The following is a 22755-nucleotide window of genomic DNA, read 5'->3' on the forward strand; positions in this document are numbered from 1 at the left end:
GACTACTATGTGCCTACACATTGTTACATGTCTGTGTGTAGTTTTCTAACAGTCAGATGGACATAAATTACCAAGTTACACAGCTTCAATTATTCAATGCATGATCATTAATTAAAATTTACACTTTGTAAATTGGACCCATACTTCACCAACATTCAATTTACATGTATTTTATATAATTCATTGGAAAACGTTAAAGCATATTTTAACTTATTGTATATAAAATGACTAAAATGATAAATTCTTAATCTTAACCAGTAATCAATATAAGAAAACATTACAAAGAGATATGAAAGGGATGAACAAATGTCAAAGAACACAGTGTACAAAATATGTCAAAAAATCTCTCTATATCTAATCATTAAAGCTCAATATTTCATAATGATAATAAAACATCTTTAGCGAAGAACAGTATGAAAAACAGTTAAATTTCAAATATCCTATGTGAGCCCCGAGACACAAGTTGTGATTGTTCACTGGGGGTGTGTCTGGAATGTGTTTGATTGACAGGCCAGGGATTGCTGGGAGGGAAGAGGGTCACATGATCCACACTTACGTTGTTCTGTAATAAGATGTGATCTTCAGGGTGAATCATGCCATTTCTGTTTAATAGATTAACCTCTGTCTTGGAGTGGGGAAGCCCTTTGGGGTTGAGATGGGCTTGTAGATTTGTTTCACTATGCACTAAGGGCAGCGTTTCAGCCCGGCGACGTGCCATGTTCTGGTCAAATTTGGCCTAAAACACAAAGTTTGGAAATCATGAAGAGAAAAAAAAACATAAAGAAAAGTTCTTTAAGAAGTTTTAAATCCAATTTTAAAATAAACTCTTATATATATTACTGTGATGTAGGCCAGGAGTTGATCTCCATCAACATTAATCTTGAACATTCATGTTCAATTCACAGTCAATATGAAGAAAGAGCTCAATAACATTCATATTTAAAGACAAGAGGCCCATGGGCCACATCAATCACCTGAGCACATTGGCTAGGAAAAAAAGCAAAAATCAGTACAGTATTGAAAAGTTTACAGGGAGGGGGGTGTTGAATTTTAAACTACCTGATGATGCTTTCATATCAATATAACAAATGGCTTTGTTGTTCTTGAGCAGCAGATTTTTTTCCCATATATTCATTTGTAAAAATTTGATCCCCCATTGTGGCCCCACCCTACCCCCGGGGGCCCTCATTTGAACAAATTTCATTCTACACTACCCAAAGATGCCTCCATATCAATTTGACTAATCATGGCTTTTCTGTTCTTGAGAAAAAGACTTTTTCCTATATATTCCTCTGTAAACTTTGATCACCCATTGTGGCCCCAACCTATCCCCAGGGTAATGATTTGAACAAACTTGAATCTTCACTACCTGAGGATGCTTCCATATAAATATGACCAATCATGGCTTTACTGTTCTTAAGAAGAAGATTTTTAACGATATTTTCCTATATATTTCTATGTAAAACTTTGATCCCCAATTGTGGCCCCACCCTACCCCCGGGGGTTATTATTAGAACAAATTTGAATCTTCACTACCTGAGGATGCTTCCATATAAATATGACCAATCATGGCTTTACTGTTTTTAAGAAGAAGATTTTAGAGATATTTTCCTATATATTTCTATGTAAAACTTGGATCCCCCATTGTGGCCCCACCCTACCCCTGGGAGTCATGATTTGAACAAACTTGAATCTACACTACCTGAGGATGCTTCCATATAAATATGACCAATCATGCCTTTGCTGTTCTTAAGAAGAAGATTTTCAAAGATATTTTCCTATATATATCTATGTAAAACTTGGATCCCCCATTGTGGCCCCACCCTACCCCCGGGGGGCATGATTTGAACAAACTTGAATCTTCACCACCTGAGGATGCTTCCATAAAAATATGACCAATCATGCCTTTGCTGTTCTTAAGAAGAAGATTTTTAAAGATATTTTCCTATATATTTCTATGTTAAACTTGGATCCCCAATTGTGGCCCCACCCTACCCCCGGGGGTCATGATTTGAACAAACTTGAATCTACACTACCTGAGGATGCTTCCATATAAATATGACCAATCATGCCTATGCTGTTCTTAAGAAGAAGATTTTCAAAGATATTTTCCTATATATTTCTATGTAAAACTTGGACTCCCATTGTGGCCCCACCCTATCCCCAGGGGACATGATTTGAACAAACTTGAATCTACACTACCTGAGGATGCTTCCATAAAAATATGACCAATCATGGCTTTACTGTTCTTAAGAAGAAGATTTTTAAAGATATTTTCCTATATATTTCTATGTAAAACTTGGATCCCCCATTGTGGCCCCACCCTACCCCCGGGGGGCATGATTTGAACAAACTTGAATCTACACTACCTGAGGATGCTTCCATATAAATATGACCAATCTTGGCTTTACTGTTCTTAAGAAGAAGATTTTTAAAGATATTTTCCTATATATTTCTATGTAAAACTTGGATTCCCCATTGTGGCCCCACCCTACCCCCGGGGGTCATGATTTGAACAAACTTGAATCTACACTACCTGAGGATGTTTCCACATAAGTTTCATCTTTCCTGGCCCAGTGGTTCTTGAGAAGAAGATTTTTAAATGATGCCTTTATTTTTTCACTAATTCCTAATTATCTCCCCTTGAAATAGGGCGTGGCCCTTCATTTGAACAAACTTGAATCCCCTTTACCCAAGGATGCTTTGTGGCAAGTTTGGTTGAATTTGGCCCAGTGGTTCTTGAAAAGAAGTTGAAAATGTGAAAAGTTTACAGACAGACAGACGGACAGACAGACGGACGCCGGACAAAATGTGATCAGAAAAGCTCACTTGAGCTTTCAGCTCAGGTGAGCTAAAAAGGACACATGTAGGCAGTTAGAAAAGACAAATATCACATTTCTATGCTGTATTTTGGAAAAATGTTCATAATTTTTACCATCTTTGAAGATAAAAATGCAAAACTTCACAGTTGATATCTAACATTTGCTATGTATTTTTCATATAAAATGTGTTGAATGCTTTGGCATTTATAATACCATAACACAGACAAGGATGCCAAAAGTAAAAGTAATGATTTTTAATGTAACGTCACAAACATTGAACACTGTACAACTGCATGCTATTCAATTTGTCAGAACAGCCATCTGTGTTATGACATAATGAAGATCAAAAATTTACAATTCAATACTTAATTAATCATTACTTCAAAATCTAACTTTATATTACCTTTAAAAAAGAACAAAACCCAAAATTTTGGCACACTCATTACGAGTTCAAGGATTACCTTATTGTAACACAAAACTCCAAAACAGGCTACAAGCATCCCCACCACATTGGCAGTGGTGACGGGATTCCGCAGGAGGAATAAGGAGGCACTGATGATTACGACCCTCTTCATGGCATTCGCCACTGAGTAGCTAAGGGGGGCCACCATGGCAATCACAGTAAACGCAAATACATTGTGAAGCATGTAAAACAAGCCGTCTAAAATCAGCAAGAGCAAAGACTTCGTCACATCTGTATTCTCCTAAAGAAATATACACAATAATAGTCAAGGAATTAAAATAAAAGCTATTGTATAATGGTGCTTCTAGCAATAACTGCAGTAAGTGCATGATTTTTTGGTTAATTGGGTAAGGCCAAATAAAAAAATATGTGTGGTTCCGGTTACCCGACCGTCCCTATTTTATACCCCCGACCCTAAACTTTTTTTTGGCAATTTTCATATTTTTTCCGGAATTTTCCCCGATTTCCATCAATGGCTCTGGTTTAAGTTTTAGCAATGATGGCCTTCTTGCACAACATAGTGCAAGTGTTTAATAGTGTTAAATCCAAAGCAAGCTAGCACGTAGGTGTGACAGTGTCCCCTACCAATATTGACTAGTACAGTGTATATTATCACACCACATCTAAATGTCATTTGCAAAGCAGTAATAGGTATCATTTAAAAAATTAAGAAAATCATTTTGTTAAAAAAAAAAAATAAAAATAAAATTTTTTTTTAAAAAATCCCTACCTACCTACCCTAATTTTTTTGGAGGTGTAACCGGAACCACACATATTTTTTTGTTTGGCCTAATTTGATGCATGTTTATTGTTGGTTGTATTCATGACTATATGCCAATGTATGACGGTGTTGTCAATGAATGAATGGAAAATGAACTGAATAACATTGTTGAGTAATGACCAGTTCATTAGCTAATTCATTCTTCAAATGAATTGATCAAGCAGAGTCTAGCCAAAACCTTTTTTATTAAATGTTTAACGTTAGATGACTTATCTGAATTCTTACAAACACATCACTGTTGGCGATGTTCCTGCAGTCAAACAGGAGCCAGAATGGGAGGAAGAAAATCGTGGCGATACGACTCAGAAGAACGAGAAGGCGCAGGTGGTTTATACCTGTGTCCTTGAGGCACTGAAAACCAGAAATCATTTTCTACATATATTGATGTGTATGATCAATTTTTGCATTCGTTTTTATGATATTCTTTTGATAGAAAATGGTCCATTTATGATTAAAGTTCATTACATGTATCAGTCATGAAAAATTCTAATTCACGGAAAAAATTTCAACTTGTCACTTTTCAACCAATATTATAGATCGCTTTTACCTGGTACATGTTCCTATACAGAATTACACTCACCTTTTTGGAAAATATGGACTGTAATGAGAAACCTAGGGTGGCAACTAGAGCACTGAGCAATGCTAGGGCCTCAAAAGAGACTTCTGTAAGTGTAGCCACAATGACACCAACAATGATAGGCACTATGGACAGGTATACCTGAAAATTATCAACACATCAACACAATGAACCAACAACAATGGGCACTATGGACAGATATACCTGAAAATTATCAACACATCAACACAACGGCAACAATGATAGGCACTATTGACAGGTACACCTGAAAATTATCAACATAAAAACAAAAAGATCTAGAGTACAGAACATCATTAATATACCAGTTAAATAATGTATGTTAGGATTAACAAGTGGTACAGTTAGTCTTTAATGCATTCAACAATAATATTTTAATTATCAGTTTGTATTTCAGCAAGAAGTGGGTTATATTCCTTTAAAAGTCATTTGTCTTTTTACATTTCCTAAATAAAAAAGAAGTACCGGTAAAAGGACAATGGGTATAGCTTTACTTACTGGGAGAGTTTGAGTTTCTCCTAATAGAACTCTTGACAGTACAACTGTGAACAATGGCAAGGTAGCTTTTACTGAAAATACAGGTAAATATTACATATACAACTATCATAAAAAAACAATTTCTAAATATTTACATCAGCAAACATTTTACCTTACATACACCTATTTGAGCGATAAATATCTTTCACTGTGTAGATACAGTTTGTCACATGACCATCTATCTATTTATTGAACATTTAATAAATGGTCGGTAGAATTTCTTGATATGTTAAACAGATTCAATTTGCTGTAATTTTTGAGTTTTGAAAAATATTTCATGTGTTTCAAACTATATCTATTGGGTATGCAAATATCTGATCATAAATCAGTCACAAATGAAAGTATGGGTAATTATCCTTTATAACATTTATCTAGGCATAGATTCAGATTAGTTCGTGATCAACTCTACAATTAAGCCTTTGGGCTTTATGGAATTTGATCACCTCAATCTGTATCTATATCCCAATTGATGGTAAAAATGATTCCATATTTCTGTTGAAGAAACTTTCAAACCATTTAACTCCATGACAAAGTCTCTAGATGGATAGCTTTTACCTTTAAAAGATGGATTGGCAGAATTACTGATGCAGCTATAACTGCAATCACTGTTAAACTAATCATCACTTATTGATTTTAATTAATTTCATGACAGAAATTGAGATTAATTAAAATAGAAGGTCTACATTTATACAGATCTACATAAGAGCTATGTGTACTTAACAATTTATAGAATAAGATGCTGTTTAACCCATGCCCACAGATTCATTATGAATTAAGTCGTAAATGATCAATAGAATTTCTCTGCAACATCATTATGGCTGAAAAATTTATAGAGTATTGAAAAGCAAGCAAAAGATTATAGGAGCACAAAGGTATGTGCTACAAGTCAGTCACAAATGTAACTGTAATAAGGTATCGTATTTAAACATCTGTCAGGATAATATAGTTACGGGATGGTACATAATCCAATCCACCAATCTGGGATTTGATCATGCAAATAACCCACATATCTATATCCTGTTCAAAAATGATATCTTATTTCTTAAAGCCGTATATGGCGTAACTGAGCAAAAAAAGTATATTTTGAAAAATATGAAATTCAGTGGAGATTTTCAGTTTATAGGCCTACATTAAAAATTAAAACTTTAAATTTAAAGACAAAATAAAGAATAATGAAAGAAACCCAAAATAAAAACTATGCAATCCATAGATGAAAAAAAAGCTTTGTAAAGCAATCACTTAGTATAACCCTTTGTATTTTCTGATCCACCACATAAAACTTTAGATCACCTGTGTGGGCATAGGAGACAGAGGATTTCCATATGCTGATATGTGAGGAAACGGAGGAGAAGAATTTGCCAAACGCCAAAGGCAAGATGAGTTTATAGTAGTAACTCCGAGGAATGTTCCCAGTGTTTGGAGTCTGTAGAAACCAGAAAATCGGTTCCATGTAAACAGAGATGGAGATGAGTTGCGTCATCGTTACCGTCACAGGGTACGGGAACTCATTCAGCACAAGTTTTCCGATGATGTTTCCACCAGCACTGCAGATATACCACATTAAACAGACCATGATAAATTTTAACGTCTCTACATAATTGTGTTCCTCCATTCTGTGGCGATTCTAGGGTTGGAACACGACCCGAAACAAGCATATGGATTATCCCGGCATTTTTGACGGCTGTGACTCCGTACACGTTGCTGACGATAAAATATGTCCGCAGTAAATAAATTACTTGAAAATAAAATCCTGTATCCAAAAATATACAAAAAAGAATAAACATACAGCAATAAAATAACAAAGATAAGCATTCGATTTTTATTCTTAAACAATTTTCCACAGACCCCTAATTTTTGGTGCGATACTGTAACATGTCAGCGCCCATGTGTCTGAAGTTGAAAGTAGGAATGCTCGAGAAATGAGACGATGGCAGATTGTGAAATGTTTAGGACTTATATGTGTTATTTTTGTACTGTTCCAATTTTTCCTATGGTTTCACTTTCCATCAAAAGGTGTAAGTATATATGGTTTTCTTTTGTTCGAGTGTTCCAAACAAACTCATGAACTCTGTTTTAATATTTTTCATGTTTTTCATATACTGAACGTATCCAGGTCCGCCACAGTCTCTTTATTTAGCCATATTGCTAAATGAAGAATTTGTGCTGGACCTGGTAGCTGTATGTTCACAACAATTTCTACGGATCACAGGTCTGTAAAAAGGACTTAAACAGGTTGGGCACAGTTCCTTTTTCGAGGAAGTATTACTATAAAACGGGATTATTCCTTTTTTCAGTAATAAAAACATTACTGTATATGAGAAATTTCGTCATTTTTTTAAAATAATAATAAATCCATTTATTGAATAAAAAGTTCATGAAAAATACGATGTGATGTGTTGAAACTTTATTAAACCAACCTCGCTGACAAAAAAATTCGGTCCTTTGGTGTTGCAGACAGGAGTAAGATGAGATTTAATCGTACGACATCATGAGTATTCTTCAAACAGATGTGAATATTTCCCTTATAAGTATATTATTATTTGTTCAAAAACTTAAAATTTCATAGCCTCCTGTACGAAATTGTACGCCTGGTAATAACACGTAAACCAGGCGTCATGCTCTGCAAAAACCAGGCGGATTTTGACTCAATACCATATAAGTAAACCAGGCGTCAAATGAGACGGAAACCAGGCGTAAAAAGAGGCGTAATATGCAAATTTTACGCCTCTTCAATAGACCAGGCGTAAAGGATCGTAGTGTCCAGGCGTAAAAATGTCCAGGCGTAAAAAAGTCCAGGCGTACAATACACAATGATATATACAAAATACATTACATGTTTTGAAAACTGTATTTATTTTATCAAAACATCCATATCTTAGTATCAATTTAAATGACATTCAAAGGCAGTTTTTCTTAACATTTTGATGGACAACAAAAATTACAAAATGTCATTCAAATAAACTTTACATTAATAAATCTTCCCATTTAAGGAAAATTCAAAATTTGTATTATACAAAAATATATAAATTATCTTGAAAATACAGTGTACCAATCTCTGATGACTTTGTATTACAGCAGAGATGCTTATAATGAATTCATGGTTATAGTGATTTTCATTTCCTTAAGTTTTAGAATATTGCTGTGAACTTAACGGATATAATGAACTACGTCTAATTAAAATTGTTCATTCATTGTACTTCGCAATAAGTGTGTTTTACATTAGCTTATCTTGTATCGTGCACTGAGCTCTTCTTAGCATTCTCATATTTTTCTTTCCTCTGTTCCTTTTTACATTTTTGTCCTGCAATGAGACTTGCTCTGTGATGGCATTGTTCAGTTCTTGGTTCACTTTTTCTTTTCATTTTCTCCACACCACTCAAGGGCATAACCTGAAGGAAAATTGTAGCCATGCTTTAATGTAGGTCTGAAATCACATTATGTCCAACAAGATCAGTATTTACAATTAGAGAAAAAAAAATTGTTGTATTACATAATGGGTTGACAGGAAAACAAACAGACAGACCAAACACTATATATCCCCAATCCTTCAATTGGGGGCATGAAAATCTTACCCCTTCAGATATTCCAGGGGGTGAAATATCCTGGTCATTCTCCCTTGGTTTTTCTGAAGAAGGAGGATCTGGACACAGGAAGCCTGCTTCTTGATTATCTGGATGATAGGAATAGAAATATATTAAAGCCGTGCATATAGTTAAATATATCAAATATTGAATGTGTATTTTACTATTACACAAATACTTTATTTAGGTTTTTATTTTTTTATTATTATCTAACCTCAACACAATCCTCCATGGGATGAAATGCTAATATCTACTACTACTACCAATGAAAGGATGTTGGTAGTAGAGTGTTTTCTCAAAGGAGGAGTTTTGTGACTTGGTATCTTCTTTTCCTTGGGACTTAGCTCCTGTTTCTTCTCTCTTGTATCCTCAGTGTTTTTCTTCTTCTTATTTGGGATAAACTCTTCATCGTGTTCCTTAATTTCTTTTATTTTGTCTGTTGGAGCCCTTGTTCTCTTCCCATTTGCTTTCTCTGTGTTTAGATTGAGAAAGTAAACAGTCTCTCTGGAATATGTTGGCTTTCTCCTGCAAGTTTCCTAATAATTTGCTGCATGCCGAATAGCAAACTTTGTTAGTTCCTCTTCATCATCTACAAATACACACACATATAACAAAATTATCACCAAGAAATGTGATCTTTGTGTAGCATATCTGAGCTTGAACCCCCCCCCCCCATTTAAGAAACACAAAACAGACCCCTTGTAAGTCAGTAGGAAGGAACGAATACAAGAAAGTTAATGAAAGAATATATATATATATATATATATATATATATATATATATATATATATATATATATTAAACAAATATAAAAAGAAAACACAAGAATCCTCCGTATATATATATATATATATATATATATATATATATATATATATATATATATATATATATATATATATATATATATATATATTGATTGGGTATGAAATGAAAAGTTTCCTATCCACCTATGCATTGTAGCAACCCATTAAACATCACCTTAACCATGTAAACATGATCAGCTTATCAGAAAGTGCACTCTATTTGTTATCAGGACAGCTTTTTATTAAAATTACTGTAATTATTTTGTCTAGTAAAATTTTTAAGACAGCCACCGCGCCGTGTGGCAAATCCATCATACCATGTTGTGATCCATGCGACTTTATATTTCCCTCATCTTGAACCCGACTCGTATATTTTTTGTTTTTGTATATATTTTTTTCGAAATGTTAAATACTAAAAATGATAATTATGCAATAGAAAGATAATTTAAAAAAAATCATGGAGTATACAACAGCAGTAGTTTACAAATACGACAGGTCTCCATGCGTAAACAAACACGCATGCTACATGTAATCTAATCATTAACCATGTTAACAGAATGATTTTAAAAGCACATTTCTTAAATTTTTATAAATAATACTATATGGTATATTTCAAAGTGTTAACCTCGCTGGAGTATGAAAATCTAAAAAATTCTTACCATGAACATTGATGCTGGGGCCATGAATGATGGTATCTCACTTCGAATTCCGTCCTTATTGTCAACGTTTTGTCTTTTTCGCCCACAACAGTCAAACTGCAATCCTCATCGAAGTATTTTCACTTTCAAGTAAAACCAAGTTGTCAGAAACAAGTAGAAATCGGCAGGGCAATGTTTCTTTCAAAGCAACAGAATTTGAAATGACCATGCGGGCGGGATTTTGATCATTGTTGATAGCGTGGGATATCAAGTTTCTGCAGCCCAGGTTCGAAGATGCTCTACTGTTGAGGTTCACGACGGGATCGATACAAAAGCTATTACAAACTTTTCCCCAAAAACGTCTCTCAAAATAATAAAATGCGTTCTTTTAGTATTAATTCGTCGAATTTTTTTTAAAGATGCAAATCAATGTGTAGATCAATAAATTTCACTGAGATCATTTTGTAAGGCGATTCCCCTTGGCCTCTGAGAAAACACCTTAGTTTTCAGTTGTTCTCGACACATTGGAAAATCATGGAATAACCAAACAAAATAAAAGAAGGTTACTAACGGAAAGCGTTTGTAAAGTTTAGCAAATTTCAGCTCAAGTTAATTTATGGAACGATGGAGAATAAAAATATGAGATGTATTACAAGTTACAGAATTTGTGATCGAAATGTGTAAAATTTGCCGAGACATAAATAACAAGAACATGAATCTTTGATAGCGAGAAAACCGTAGAAGATTCTAGTAAACTGTTATCGGTAAGTATTTTACAGTTTTTTAAAACATTAAAAAAAAACAAAAAAAAAAAAAGATCGACTTACATATATCGGGATCGACAATCAATTTAATAGAATGTTACTTCCGTTTTACAGATTGCAGCCCGAATTATCTCGGAACTAAATCGACTCTGAAGTTAGAAGACGAAGACGCAGAAATAATCATCATGAGCGAGGTAGGTCACCTTAAATAACATTGTTTTGTTTTGTTTGTATCGCTTTACCATTAGCTTACAAATTATTTACTTCTTGCAAGTTGCAGGGACGTATATAGATCCCTGCTACTTGATGATCATACAGTACATGTATGTAAAGCAAGAGAAAAAAAAAATACGAATGAGTTCTCATCGATTTTTTTTCTCAATATGTTTCAAGAAAATTAATTATTTTTTGTACATATCGATTAGCTTGTAACAATACGACCTCCACACCAATTACTGGTTTTTAAAAATATATATATTTTAGTCGATTAAATTAATGTTCACTTGCATGCATTTGATTAATTGGATAATAGTGGTGTTTTATTCTTGAATTAGATGTCTGACCATGAAGAGTCTGAGCTGGACGATTTGATGAGTAACATGACAACATTTAAGAAACAAAGAACCCCAACTGCCAAAAAGATACATAAAATTTAGTGATGAGGATTTTTCTGATAATGAAGAGGAAGTATTCTCTTTTCTGATTTATCTGATGAAGAAGAATACATTTTGGATGATATCACTGAAGAAATTGCAATGTTACGGAGCATGATGATCAAGACTTCCAACTTCATTCTTTGCTGTGTAACATTCGTATTTCAATAAGAGTATTCATGTTAGTGCTTGCTGTGATTTGCACCAATAATAGATGATGAATCCAACAACTTTTGAACAAAATTTCAGATGTGATGCTAGCAGAACACATTTTATATGCCATTTGACATATATGCATTTAACAGTTGTCCAAAAACAAAACAAAACTAAGGAACCTTTGTGACAGTGTTTACCACTTTTATTGTCATCGTTGTTTGGGGGCCATACAAAATGTTGATTGTGTCATCTGTCTAAAGGAATTTTGTCAAACACCATTCAAGAAACCAAAAACTTCTTTCTGGAAATACCTGTTATAAATCTACTCCACAATATTATTTTTCAAGATGGATTTTTTTAAAGCAAAATGCAAGAGTGGTTTAACAGAAATATAGCTGGTGGAACTTATAAGGACATCTGTGATGGGACTGTATTTTCAGCTAGAAATTATCTTAGCTCAACAATGATGTTGGGAAAGACAAACACAAATGCTGAAATATTTATCTTGAAGTTTTCTAATCTATAAAGTATTTCACTGTAAATATTGCCAGTGGATTTATTGTTAACAAAAAAAAGTGAAATATAATGTTTTGCCTACATTGTACCTTTTCTATTTTTTTCTAAGACCAACATTACACCTCACCAATTTTTCTAAGTCCAACATTACGCCTCACCAATTTTTCTAAGTCCAACATTACGCCTTACAAATTTTACTAAGTTCAGCATTACGCCTGGTTTTAAAAAGTTACGCCTGATACAAGAATTACGCCTGGCCCAAGAGGCGGAAAATGACACGTATTCCGTGTGTGCAAAGAGCAGGAATACGTGTCCTGCTCATGTACGCCTGGTAAAGACACGTAATTCTGAATTCCGTCTAGAAACCAGCTGGTTTCCATGTCTCATCCAGCTGGTTTACGCCTCACTTGTTCGTACGGGCTGGTTTCGTGGAGGTGACATCTTTTGAACATGCATAGGAATTTAAATTCACATGCAGCTGTAATCCACGACTTTTACTTTAATTTTCCCTGTTGATAAATGGTAAGAAAAGTATGGAATCTTATAAGGGCATTCATGCTAAGACCATCTTTGAATGACGATCTTTTAAAATTTAATACTTTAAATAATTATTTTCATCTGTAAAAGAAGCAGTGGTATTAAAAATTATTTTTATGATGTCTTTGAAAGAAATGATATAATAAAAATTAAAATAGAACCAATAATTTCATGAACGAGTTAGCAAGTGCTGAACGTATTCAATCTCACAATTCTAACACAGATAAGCTTCCATAAGAAATTCATATCGTAGAAATATTTCATCACTCTTTTTCAGCTTTTTGCAGTGATAAATGTTGTTGTTTTGAGCATACATACACTTAATAGACTATAAATATTTAGAGGATGTGAAAATATTCTTGCACTTAATCTTTTATCCAAAGCAAACACAAGAATAGAGTGTAAACGAGTGAAAATTCCCGTATACAGTAAAGTTTTTTAGTACTGAAAAGAGGAATAATCCCGTTTTATAGTAATACTTCCTCGAAAAAGGAACTGTGCCCATCCTGTTAAACTCGGACACTGCATCTATCATTTCTGTTTCCACTATTCTGTAATGACAAGGAATCTGACATTTTGACTGTACTTCCTATATAGCAGTACTCTGATGATGCTATTTTTGTCTGTTTAATTGTAGGATAGAGATCTGCCAACATATGATGTCAAGGTAAGTGAAAGTTACAATTAAGTCCTGTGTAAAATGAATTGAATGCACTATTATCGGTTCAGATTATGTAGTGCTATTAGCTTATGATATACATTTGGTTTTATTTCTTATATTTGTATCACATTTGTAATGGTTTAAGTTATGGATAATATGTTGACAGTGCGACCATTAGGGCGAGCGCAGATACCTTTTCCATGTTTTCAGTGTACTGTTTATAAACTGTATTTAGACCCGTCTCTTCAAACCGCACGTGACATTCGGTACGTCTAGACTCTGACGTCATATGACGTTGTATTTAGGTTGCATTACCAAACCAAAGCCTGGACAGTGCTAATTTTAATGAAGAAAGTTTTATTTACTATTTTATCTGCAATATTCCATTAAATCAAGGCAAGTTTATTTTTTGTTGAACTTTTGTTGTTATTTTTGCAAGAATGTACTTTAAAAAGCCATGCATTGTAGGTCCAGAGTTACTGTGGAAAAAAATTCGTTTGGATCAATGTGCATTGTCCGAATTTTCTCTTCGGCAAGGCATTGCTTTAAGAGCTCGCAGTGATGAGTGGCGCAATTAACCTGGGTAGCTCAGTGGTTAGAGCACCTGACTAGTGCTGCAGGGGTTTCGGGCTTGATTCCAGGTCCAGCCTTTTTCACCTTTCCTGCTACACATTCTTACCCACTATTATTGCTCTGTGCCAGTCCCTGGTTTAGGCATATAATTAAAGAATGGAAGTGAAACCTTGCACCTGAGACTCCGACAGTGCATGTGTTCATTAATTCTATTCTCTTAAAATCTGTTGAAAAGAGAAAAGTCTATGTATGAGATTTTAATAAAGTGTTATAAGAATGTCATGCCATTCTTCTTTCAGCAAATGGTGAAGAAGGTATTGACAGTATGGAAAGACTTAGAAGACACACTTTTTGTCATTGAGCCAGAGATTTTGTACAAGATTTTGGAACAGGAGAATTACTCTGATAATGAAGGCAGATGTGCTGTCTTTTGCCATATTACCAGAAAGGCCGTCACCTTTGGTGTATTTGGACACAGAGTTGCCATTGTATGTTTATTTTGAACCCTTTTACAGATAAATTTCTTGGAGGACCAGGGGTCTAGATTTACACTTTTCCATTGCCAAGGGCAAGTGGAAAGTTGTTGTGGGAAAGTAAGTTTAGGTGTGCCAAACTAACCCAACCATGAATGTTATAAATGAACTCTACAAACAAATCTTTAACATATTTTAAAATATCTAACTTGAAACAAACCTTGAAAAAAAATTCCCAAAAGGTTTATTTTAACTACCTCAGCAGGTTGATTGTCCTAATAAAGAATCGTTAATCACTACCATTTCATAACCAGAAATAAGATTGTAAAATATACAGTAGAATTTATTTAACACTAACTCTGATATAGCAAATTTATGGATAAAGCAAAGTTTTTTTTGTCCCTGGTGAAATATTCTGAACAATTTACGGATATAGGGAACTGATTTTATGTCCCATAGAGGTTAAAAATATTAACAAAATTTACATCTTTAACAGCGAATTTTAAGATCTCAGAATTTCAGATACTGAACTAATATAATTTTTTTTCGCAAGTACATATATTTGAAATTCAATTTTTGTACCTCAAGGTAATTTTTGTATTCAATACTTCTCTGAACATACTGTAAACCAACTTTTATTTGCATGCGAGAAATATCCACGAGTTTCGTGACCTACTTTAACTCGCGAATTTTAATCACCGCGAACCACTTATTTTGCTTTGTATTTGTAGAGAATGTTTCCCCAATCGTGAAAATTAATTGTCGCGGATTGATTTCAAACTGACGAATTGCGAATAAAAGATGTCGCGAATAATAGTTGGTTTGCAGTATTTGATAGTGATACTTGAAGGAAAACATATATTACGAATTAATTACATGTATTTAGCAAATTCATTATACATACATATCGAATTACAGACATAGCAAGATAAATTCACAGGTCTCCATGACTTTGCTAAAATCAAGATTTACTGTTAAGACAAAACTAATGCAGTCAAAATTCATAATTCTGGATTCTCAACTAATGTGATAAACTATCTCAGCAAAAATATACCTGCATGTACATGTCTAAAAAATCTCATTCACTGTTTAATGGAAACAAAAATTTATTTTTTTTTTTGTGTTTAAATATTGCTTAGAATCACTAGGAAAACAATTTTGTTTCATAATTAAATTAGCAATAAATCATACTAATAAAGACAATTGAATAAATCATAAGAATATTGATTGCTTGGGCAAGTTGGACAAGTGAAATTTCAGACATCGCTTTCCCATGGCTTTTATCAAAAGATTCTAGACCCCTGAGGACATTTTAAACTAAGATATGTTTAATATAAGATTTTCATTGGAAAAAGTAACATCATTAAGGCTTTTGAAATAAATCCAAGCTGATTTCTGTAATCTTGGTTCTGAAATTTATATTTTAATTTTTAAAGGAGTATGAAATGTCTAAGTTGTACAGTGCACTGTTTTGATATTTACTGCCATTAAGTGTTATCACCTATTCAATAGAATCCTAATCTTCACATTTGAAATTTTAGCCTATGGTTCTGTCAAAGTTCCGTCGGAGTGGATTTGCTGCAGTGGATGCCAAGGAAGACAATCCTGACTCCCACCTAAAAAATCCTGGATCCTCTCCACATCAGATCATCACTCATATCTTTCTACAGGACATGGAGCAGCCGGAGCTGACAATACATGTGGTAGTGTTCTACCCTCGCTCTGGATTCCTGTGGACCAGTCAGATTCAGATGCCGACCTCTGACCTCAGCTTTGGAGCCACAGCAGGGGCATTTGATATGTAAAGAATAAGTATTAAAGATGGTCAATCAGTAAAATTAAATGAAAATTTAATTATTGAATAACTTCCAATTCAATTATTCTCCTAAATACTTACACTTCTAAATTCACTTATTCTTTTAAATACTTTTGAATACTAAAATACATACTGTTGAACTTCTTATCTTGAACACCGATATCTTGAATACCAGGGATATGTCAAAGTGATCTGGAAGTCCCAACCACTTTTTCTTTGTTTCTTAACCTTCTTATCTTGAATTCTCTGATATCTTGAAGTTCAATCTCAGTATTGTCGAGATCAAGACAATGAGGTTTGACTATATTTAAGTGTGACTAATAAAATGCACATGACAATCAGGGTTCATACAGACCAGGAAAAGTGTTGAAGTTTGACCCAGTCCTTGAAAAGTCTTTGAAATTTTTTTCTGTGGTGCTTGAATTCTGATCTTGAGCTGCTATACATATAAGCAAAGATTCAAAAAAAGAAAAAAATGTTTTGATGTAACTTTTTATAGCTATGCCAATTAGAGAATGTTAAAAACATAAATGAAAGGTTAAATGAGCTAAAGAGATATTAAAAAAAATCAATATTGTGTCAGTTTTTTATTTGCATGGTTGTATGGTCCAAAAGTGCTTGAAAATGGTCTTAAAAGTGCTGGAAAAGTGCTTAAAAAATAATATTGCTGGAATGTACAAACCCTGGCAATATATTAGGAGGCAGATTTCCTAATGTAAAAGGTGAAGTCAAGATAAGGAACACTGGTTAACCAGCAATAGTAAAAGATCTAGTAAATATAGAAATGTGGAATGAAATTTGTATACTGGTGTAAAGATTCTAGCAACTCTTCATGTAGAATTTATTATGGGAATGATGAGGAAAGGAAATCAAATTTTTATACCCTCTTAGAAGAAGGGACGGCATATTGCTTTGCTGCTATCTGTCGGTCGGTCTCTCTGTCTGTCTGTCGGTCCACCAACAGTTTCTGTTCATTTTCTTCGCAAAGGTTGCACTTACTGAAATGAAATTTGGTATAAGTGTTTCACAAACATCTTTTGTTTTTTTTAGATTTGAGACACGTAGCATAACTATTGATGGTTTACTGATCAGTGTTCCCAAATCAATCCGACATTTTCTTCATATGAAGCAAAATTCACATTTCCTGGAGTGTAACAATGACAGAGCAAAGATGTTCTACACCCAGTATCCCAAAGATGAAACAGAAGAAGCACAGAGATTTCAGAGGAAGGCCAGACAACTCCTGGTTAAAGGGAAGGAGGTTCTGGATAATTTAGGGGTTCGCTTCTGGCTCAGTAGTGGCACCTGTTTAGGTAAGGATAGAATTGTCTCAGCAACTCTCAATGTGCTTGTTACGTTATAATTGTCTGTATGTCTCTCAGTGATGACACCTCTTAAGGTGCCTATTAGATGATAATTGTCAGTGTGTTTCTCAGTGGTGGCACCTCTCAAGGTACCTGTTAAAGTATAATTATTTGTTTTCTCTCAGCGGTAGCACCTCTCAAGGTGCCTGTAAGGGTATCATTGTCAAGGTACCTGTTAGGTTATAATTGTCTCTGTGCTTTTCCTCTGTGTCAGTCAGTGATGAGACCTTTCAGTTGCCTGTAAGATTATAATTGTCTGTGTGTCTGTCAGTGATGACACCTTTCAGGAGCCTGTAAGATTATAATTGTCTGTGTGTCTGTCAGTGATGACACCTTTCAGTTGCCTGTAAGATTATAATTGTCTGTGTGTCTGTCAGTGATGACACCTTTCAGGAGCCTGTAAGATTATAATTGTCTGTCAGTAATGACACATTTTAGGTGCTGTAAATTGATTGTCTCTGTGTCTTCAGTAATGACACATTTCAGACTCGGTGAGAGATTTGTGGTTAGATTTTTTTTGCTAAATTGAGTTTTTGTATGTCAATACGTTTATACATGTTCAATGTTTGTTATTTTTGTCTCAGTTTCCTGATTTAGAGAAGTTCTAGGTTATCAACCGATCAAATAATTTGTTAACATTTCTGTGTATACTATCAGTGCATCTGAGTAAATGTATCATCTTATGAATAATTTAAGGCTGGTTTCGACAGTGTGACATCATCTCGTATTCAAAAGATGTAGACTTTGGGATTTGGATTAAAGATCACAAACCAGAAATCATTGATGCCATGGAGAGGGCTGGACTTCCCCTCAAGCATGTGTTTGGCAAAGTAAGATTTTACCACATTTACACCGGAAACTGTGCATTGATTTCCAACACACAATTTTCCTAAGATGTAGGATAAACAGACAGAAGATTTTTAACTGAAAAAGCTTTTCCAAAGGTCCAATAAAGTGTGGTTAAAAAAAATTTGCAACACATAAAGAATATTATGTAGCAATTGCATCATTTTATATTTCATTTTAAATGTAAGTCAGCATGATCATATATACTCTATATGTTATGTATTAAGCAAGTACTATATTTGGCATAAATTGATTTTCAAAAAAGTTACCTTAGATTTAATTTAGTGCTTTTCTGAATGCATATGGTATATAATGTTACATGACCATGTCTATCATGAATTTCTTTCATCATAAAAAATTTCTATCATAAAAATCTTTTGCAGGTATCAGACAGTTATGAGTTGTCTTTATCTTTTACAGGTATCAGACAGTTATAAGTTGTGTATATCTTTTACAGGTGTCAGACAGTTACAAGTTGTCTATATCTTTTACAGTTGTCAGACAGTTACGAGTTGTGTGTATCTTTACAGGTGCCAGACAGTTACGAGTTGTCTGTATCTTTACAGGTGCCAGACAGTTACGAGTTGTCTGTATCTTTACAGGTGTCAGACAGTTACGAGTTGTGTGTATCTTTACAGGTGTCAGACAGTTACGAGTTGTCTGTATCTTTACAGGTGCCAGACAGTTATGAGTTGTCTGTATCTTTACAGGTGTCAGACAGTTACGAGTTGTGTGTATCTTTTCAGGTGTCAGACAGTTACGAGTTGTGTGTATCTTTACAGGTGTCAGACAGTTACGAGTTGTCTGTATCTTTTACAGATGTCACACGGTATAAGTTGTCTATATCTTTTACAGGTGTCAGACAGTTATGAGTTGTCTGTATCTTTACAGGTGTCAGACAGTTACGAGTTGTCTGTATCTTTTACAGGTATCAGACAGTTACGAGTTGTCTATATCTTTACAGGTGTTAGACAGTTACGAGTTGTCTGTATCTTTTACAGGTGTAAGACAGTTACAAGTTGTCTATATCTTTTACAGGTGTCAGACAGTAATGAGTTGTCTATATCTTTTACAGGTGTCAGACAGTTACGAGTTGTCTATATCTTTTATAGGTGTCAGACAGTTACAAGTTGTCTATATCTTTTACAGGTGTCAGACAGTTATGAGTTGTCTATATCTTTTATAGGTGTCAGACAGTTACAAGTTGTCTATATCTTTTACAGGTGTCAGACAGTTACAAGTTGTCTATATCTTTTACAGGTGTCAGACAGTTATGAGTTGTCTATATCTTTTATAGGTGTCAGACAGTTACAAGTTGTCTATATCTTTTACAGGTGTCAGACAGTTACAAGTTGTCTATATCTTTTACAGGTGTCAGACAGATACGAGTCGTGTATATCTTTTACAGGTGTCAGACAGTTACAAGTTGTCTATATCTTTTACAGATGTCAGACAGTTATGAGTTGTCTATATCTTTTACAGGTGTCAGACAGTTATGAGTTGTCCTTCAAGGCTGGAGAAGTCAAACTGGACATTTTTTTCTTCTATGAAGAGGGAGACACAATGTGGAATGGGGGAACCGATGCCAGCTCAGGGGAAAAACTCAAGTAAGAGTAAAGGAAAGAACTCAAGTAAATTTTTTGGGAATTCTCAAGTCTCAGTGGAGAAACTTAAATAAGTCTTAAAAAGAAAACTCAAGGTAGTCTTGGGGGAAAAAGCTCAAGTAAGTGTTAGGGAGAAACTCTATTAAGTATTAGGAGGAAAACTCTTGTCTGTAGGGAAAAGCTGAAGTAAGTGTTAGGGAGAAACTCTATTAAGTATTAGGAGGAAAACTCTTGTCTGTAGGGAAAAGCTGAAGTAGGTCTGGAGCAGCTCTGGGAAAAAGCTCAAGTAAACCTCATGCAGTTTGCAAATTCAAGTAGTGAACCAACCATTTCCAAGTTCGTTTTAGGGGGAAATTTAGAGTACAACACAGGGGAAAAATGAAGTGAGTTTCATGGGAAAAATTTCAAGGAAATCTCTGGGAAAATACCTAAGTCAGTTATGGAAGGGGGGCTTTTGCTAGACTTCGGGAATTCAAACACTGAAACAAGTTTATTTTTTTTTAAAGATTAAATTAAATCAGTCAAAAATACACAGTCAGCATCAAAGTGTAGATCTCTACTGGGGCTGACAGATTCAGTGAACTATGGAGGAGGCCTCAGTGATATGTAAGTAGTAGTGCTGGTGGTGGGGGAGGGGGGATGGGGAGGCTTCAGTAGTGATGGTCGTGGTGGGGGAGGGGGATCAATAGACTCAGTGATTGATTTAAAGTTAATGATGTACCTGTTTTCTTTTCCCCCCAGATATGTCTTTCCAAAGTTTGACCTGTGCTGGACACTACTTCTGGATATTAGAGTGCGCGTTCCATGTCCAACACAACCCTACATTGAGGCAAACTATGGAAAACAGTGGGACATTCCTGTAAAATCCTGGGACTGGAAAAGCAATGCATTTAATGTCCGACCAAATGGAGTGTGGCCAAAATCAGAATGGAAGGAAGTCATTCAAGTGTACTGATGAGAAGACATTCATCTCAAATGATGAATAATTAATATGAAAAAATAAGAGAGCAAATGTACCGGTAGTTAAAGGCATTTATATAAGAAAGATGTAAAACGAATATGCAGAAATGAGTAAATTAAACAGAAAAATAAGTGAGAGTAAACAAAACATTCCTTTATAGTATATAAGAGTCTGTATTTGAAAGTGTGAAGATGATGTGCATGTGAATTATGAATTGTGTTTGAAATTTAAATGTGGTGATATGGTATACTAAATTGTGAAATGAAATATTTATCAGTGAATGTTGAAAGATGGTGCTTATGTGAAAATCAGATTAGTTGTCTTTGTGAATCTCCTTCTTATGGTTTTTTTTTATTTACGTAGAATATATGACCACAGACATGTAGATGAATGTTATTGTATATTCAGAGAGGAATATGTAATCAAATTTAGATGTAGTTTCATTCTTTGCAAATGATGTTGATGTCACATTATGATAATTGTAATTAAGCATTGAATTCTTATTTTTGTATGTTGTGAGTCATGTAACAGCACCTGGCCGTGCTGACAAATTGTGTGTTAGCACAGTATGATAATTTGTCGGCATGGTTAGGTGTTGTTTTATGACTGACAATATCCAAAAATGAGAATCCAGTGCCTATATTTACATTCTCTACTTTTCACCCTTCGTAAGTGTCAATTTCATTCATCTTTCTTCTAACTTTAGCGCCTTTCAGAACTGTTCTGGTAAATAGATGTAAGAGCCCATTTTGACTTGGAAAGTAAAAAAAACACATATGAATATTGTGAGGGGAAAAAAATTACAAATTAATTTTTAATGTACAATTTTTATATTTTTACATCAATTTAATGGGGTAATTGCTTTTAATTAAATTGAGCCAAAGCAATATACGGTGTCCCTAGTGTTCTGAAAGTGTATGTAGTTCCTATCGTGTATCCTATCGCGCTGTGACAAGATTTTGTGTTTGTGTTATAGGGGCTTGATGCAGATTTCCAATGGATGACATAAAGAAAATGACACTGAATGTAAATATAATGTATTTAACAGACTGTTGTGCTTATTTCTGTAAATACATATACCAGTGTATCATGTGCACGTGGATAGGATTTAAGTGTTTGAAAATATGTGATAATTACAGTGTATATACTTATTTAGATTTTCTAAGAAAACAATAGTGGTGCTGTTATACAGTATTTCATTTTTTACATTATTGATAACTGAAAATGTCATGTATTGATCTTGAGAAATAAGATTTATATTGTCTGTCAACATGTTAACATTGTCCATAACATCGAAGCTTTATACAAAATCTTTGTTTAACTGAAGATGTCCTGAACAAAAGTTTCAAGTGTTTTGGATCTAAGATTTATATATGTATATTTGGGGGGGGGGGGGGGGATTTTTGTCTGTATTTCTGGATGTCAACAACAATAACATTACCCCCTAATAAATAAGCTTTACAAAAGACCTTACCTTCTCATAAGTTAATGTTAAAGGTCAAGGTAAGGAATTATTGCTAGAGCAAGGACATATTGTTAGTGTTTCTATTTTAGCCTATTCAAAATTTAGTGTTTATGTAGGTCATAGACTATTACATAACCAGTACT

At 34.2% G+C, this 22755-nt stretch overlaps 2 protein-coding genes and 2 long non-coding RNA genes across 4 annotated transcripts; 2 read left to right on the top strand and 2 right to left on the bottom strand.

The window, feature by feature from the left end:
• Window positions 1-280: 280 nt before the first annotated feature.
• LOC133200798 (solute carrier family 35 member E1 homolog) lies at window positions 281-6915 on the bottom strand. Its single transcript, XM_061336598.1, has 6 exons — window positions 6489-6915; window positions 5160-5230; window positions 4647-4784; window positions 4292-4417; window positions 3284-3526; window positions 281-736 (listed from the first exon to the last, which is right to left on the bottom strand). Exons 1-6 carry the CDS (start codon window positions 6808-6810, stop codon window positions 425-427), a joined length of 1212 nt encoding a protein of 403 aa, XP_061192582.1. The 5' UTR covers window positions 6811-6915; the 3' UTR covers window positions 281-424.
• A 139-nt stretch (window positions 6916-7054) lies between these two features.
• Window positions 7055-22527, top strand: LOC133200797 (ribitol-5-phosphate transferase FKTN-like). The gene is made up of 8 exons (XM_061336597.1): window positions 7055-7213; window positions 13487-13516; window positions 14383-14571; window positions 16098-16357; window positions 17423-17685; window positions 18433-18566; window positions 20065-20189; window positions 20928-22527. The coding sequence occupies exons 1-8, from the start codon at window positions 7118-7120 to the stop codon at window positions 21139-21141; spliced, it is 1311 nt and encodes a 436-aa protein (XP_061192581.1). The 5' UTR covers window positions 7055-7117; the 3' UTR covers window positions 21142-22527.
• On the bottom strand, window positions 8305-9328 carry LOC133200973 (uncharacterized). The gene is made up of 3 exons (XR_009723022.1): window positions 8994-9328; window positions 8771-8868; window positions 8305-8587 (listed from the first exon to the last, which is right to left on the bottom strand). It is a non-coding gene; the product is annotated as an uncharacterized LOC133200973 (long non-coding RNA).
• LOC133200945 (uncharacterized) lies at window positions 10823-12368 on the top strand. Its single transcript, XR_009723017.1, has 3 exons — window positions 10823-10987; window positions 11102-11181; window positions 11542-12368. It is a non-coding gene; the product is annotated as an uncharacterized LOC133200945 (long non-coding RNA).
• Window positions 22528-22755: the final 228 nt, after the last annotated feature.

This window comes from Saccostrea echinata, unplaced genomic scaffold (assembly GCF_033153115.1).
Source record: "Saccostrea echinata isolate AGI-Se365-2 ecotype Australia unplaced genomic scaffold, CSIRO_AGI_Sech_v1 ptg000041l, whole genome shotgun sequence".
NCBI lineage: Eukaryota > Metazoa > Mollusca > Bivalvia > Ostreida > Ostreidae > Saccostrea > Saccostrea echinata.

What these genes read in the sequence shown, in the direction of transcription:
- LOC133200798 (XM_061336598.1), bottom strand. Translation starts at nt 6,810, where the DNA reads ATGGAGGAACACAATTATGTAGAGACGTTAAAATTTATCATGGTCTGT. An exon ending in TCGCCAACAGTGATGTGTTT is followed by an intron (nt 3,527 to 4,291) that starts GTAAGAATTCAG and finishes ATATTTCTTTAG; the next exon opens with GAGAATACAGATGTGACGAA. An exon ending in GAGTTTTGTGTTACAATAAG is followed by an intron (nt 737 to 3,283) that starts GTAATCCTTGAA and finishes TTTGTGTTTTAG; the next exon opens with GCCAAATTTGACCAGAACAT.
- LOC133200797 (XM_061336597.1), top strand. Translation starts at nt 7,118, where the DNA reads ATGAGACGATGGCAGATTGTGAAATGTTTAGGACTTATATGTGTTATT. An exon ending in TTCACTTTCCATCAAAAGGT is followed by an intron (nt 7,214 to 13,486) that starts GTAAGTATATAT and finishes GTTTAATTGTAG; the next exon opens with GATAGAGATCTGCCAACATA. An exon ending in AGCTCAGGGGAAAAACTCAA is followed by an intron (nt 20,190 to 20,927) that starts GTAAGAGTAAAG and finishes TTTTCCCCCCAG; the next exon opens with ATATGTCTTTCCAAAGTTTG.